We start from the raw sequence: 2,225 nt of genomic DNA on the forward strand, positions 1-2,225 counted from the left end.
CCAAGTAGCTGGGACCACAGGCGCCCGCCACAACGCCTGGCTATTTTTTGGTTGCAGCCATTATTGTTGTTTGGCGGGTCCGGACTGGATTCGAACCCGCCACCTTAGGTATATGTGGCTGGCGTCTTAGCCGCTTGAGCCACAGGCGCCAAGCCTGCTTTTTGTGTCTTAATACTTCTCATATACAAAGCACTTTTTCATTTCAGTATGCTTTATACGTGGTAGCTATTCAGCAGAATGAAAGTTCAAACTTCTATGTGTTCTTCCAAAGAATAATTGGAACAAGTTGAAGTTTTCTTATGCAGTTCATGGCTAAAGCAATTTGTTTTTTCTCTTTTAGGATGGCTGGAATGGCCTTAGCCACGAGGCTTTTAGAATTGTTTCAAGACGGGATTATGCGTAAGTACAACTTGATTCTATTGAGGGAGAATACATACTAAACCCCAAGAGCAGAGGGCTCTACATTCATTGATTAACTCTTCCTCTCTGTAGTTACTCAGTTTGTTTATAGGTAATGTAATATGCCACGGTTCATTTCTCTATCGAATATTCTTCAGTCTCTGGACATTTTGGTCACAATATTGTTGGATGGATTTTTTTGTTGGTTTTTTGAGATAGCCACGTTGACATGCTTCATAGAGTACTGTAGCGTCATACCTCACAGCAACCTCAAAACTCTTGGGCTCCAGTGATTCTCTTGCCTCAGCCTCTTGTAGCTGGGACTAAGGCACCTACCACAATGCCTGGCTATTTTCACTTGGGCTCCAGTGATTCTCTTGCCTCAGCCTCTTTTAGCTGGGACTACAGGCACCTACCACAATGCCTGGCTATTTTTCAAGTTGGGGGGTCTTATTCTGGTTCAGGCTTGTCTTGAACTCCTGAGCTCAAGGAATCCACCACAGCCAGCCCCAATGTTGTTTTAAATGTCTTACAGATCAGAAGCAATCAAAGGAGCAGTTGTTGGTATTGATTTGGGTACTACTAACTCCTGTGTGGCAGTTATGGAAGGTAAACAAGCAAAGGTAAGCATGAATGGTAGCTAGGATCCCAATTTTGTGCCTTTTGCCTTAGAGGAGGGATGCTAAGACATGATTTACACTTACAAACTGCATTTGGTTACTTAAAACTTGTCAGGTGAACCTTTGTGGTGCTGATAATTGCACATATTTGGCTTTCTAGGATAGGATTTAAATTATCTTTCTGGTATAGAGGTAAACTAATGACATTAGGAAGAGTTGGAATGGCTTGCCCTGTTACTCTTATAACCAGAGTCCTGCATTTTTGTAAGTTAGTTGAAGGAAGATTGGAAGTGCAGGAACAAACTTCTCAGAAAGTTGGAGCTCCACAGCTTAAATGAAAAATGTTCTTCAGAGCTTCAGATATCCTTACTCTGTACATGAAACCTTTATTTCCATTGGTTTAGATGTCGTACACCTGGGATCTCTTTCCATTCATGGCCTTTCTGCTTTCATGCTTCCTCTTTCCCCCACACCATACCCTTTTCTGAAACAACTTGAGCTCTTTTTTTTTTTTTTAGAGACAGAATCTCACTTTTTTGCCCTTGGTAGAGGTAGAGTTCCTGGTGTTACAGCTAACAGCAACCTCAAACTTTTGGGCTCATGCTATTCTCTTGTCTTAGCCTGACTACAGACACCCACCACAATGCCGGGCTCTTTTTAGAGATGAGGTCTCACTCTAGTTTAGGCTGGTCTTAAACTCCTGAGCTCAGGCAGTCCACCCTCCGCGACCTCCCAGAGTGCTAGGGTTACAGGCATGAGCCACCATGCCTGGCCTACCTGAGCTAGGTAGAGACTTCTTATCCCACTTGTTTGGTACCAAGAGAAGCCCTGATACTGCTTCTTGGCGTGTTTTCTACCTGTATATGACTGAAATTTTGCTGCCACAAAAACTTTTAGTAGTACACTTAATTCTGTACATATAAAAGGAACTATTATCTCAACAGAGTATGAAAAACCTGATTATAGGCTCAGCGCCTGTGGCTCAGGCGCCTGCCACATACACCTAAGGTGGTGGGTTCAAATCCAGCCCGGACCCGCCAAACAACAATGATGGCTGCAGCCAAAAAATAGCCAGGTGTTGTGGCGGGCACCTGTGGTCCCAGCTACTTGGGAGGTGGAGGCAGGAGACTCGCTTGAGCCCAGGAGTCGGAGGTTGCTGTGAGCTGTGATGCCACGGCACTCTACCCAGGGGGACAGCTTGAGGCT

At 44.5% G+C, this 2,225-nt stretch overlaps 1 protein-coding gene across 1 annotated transcript in view; it reads left to right on the forward strand.

The window, feature by feature from the left end:
• HSPA9 (heat shock protein family A (Hsp70) member 9) overlaps positions 1–2,225 on the forward strand; it is a 24,169-nt gene that overhangs the window by 1,730 nt on the left and 20,214 nt on the right. Inside the window, exons 2-3 of the mRNA XM_023514654.1 lie at positions 341–399; positions 935–1,035. Of these exons, the coding sequence (XP_023370422.1) occupies positions 341–399; positions 935–1,035 (160 nt within the window). The remainder of the gene's footprint in view (positions 1–340; positions 400–934; positions 1,036–2,225) is intronic.

Source organism: Otolemur garnettii, unplaced genomic scaffold, assembly GCF_000181295.1.
Source record: "Otolemur garnettii isolate 467f Iridium unplaced genomic scaffold, OtoGar3 scaffold00003, whole genome shotgun sequence".
Lineage (NCBI taxonomy): Eukaryota > Metazoa > Chordata > Mammalia > Primates > Galagidae > Otolemur > Otolemur garnettii.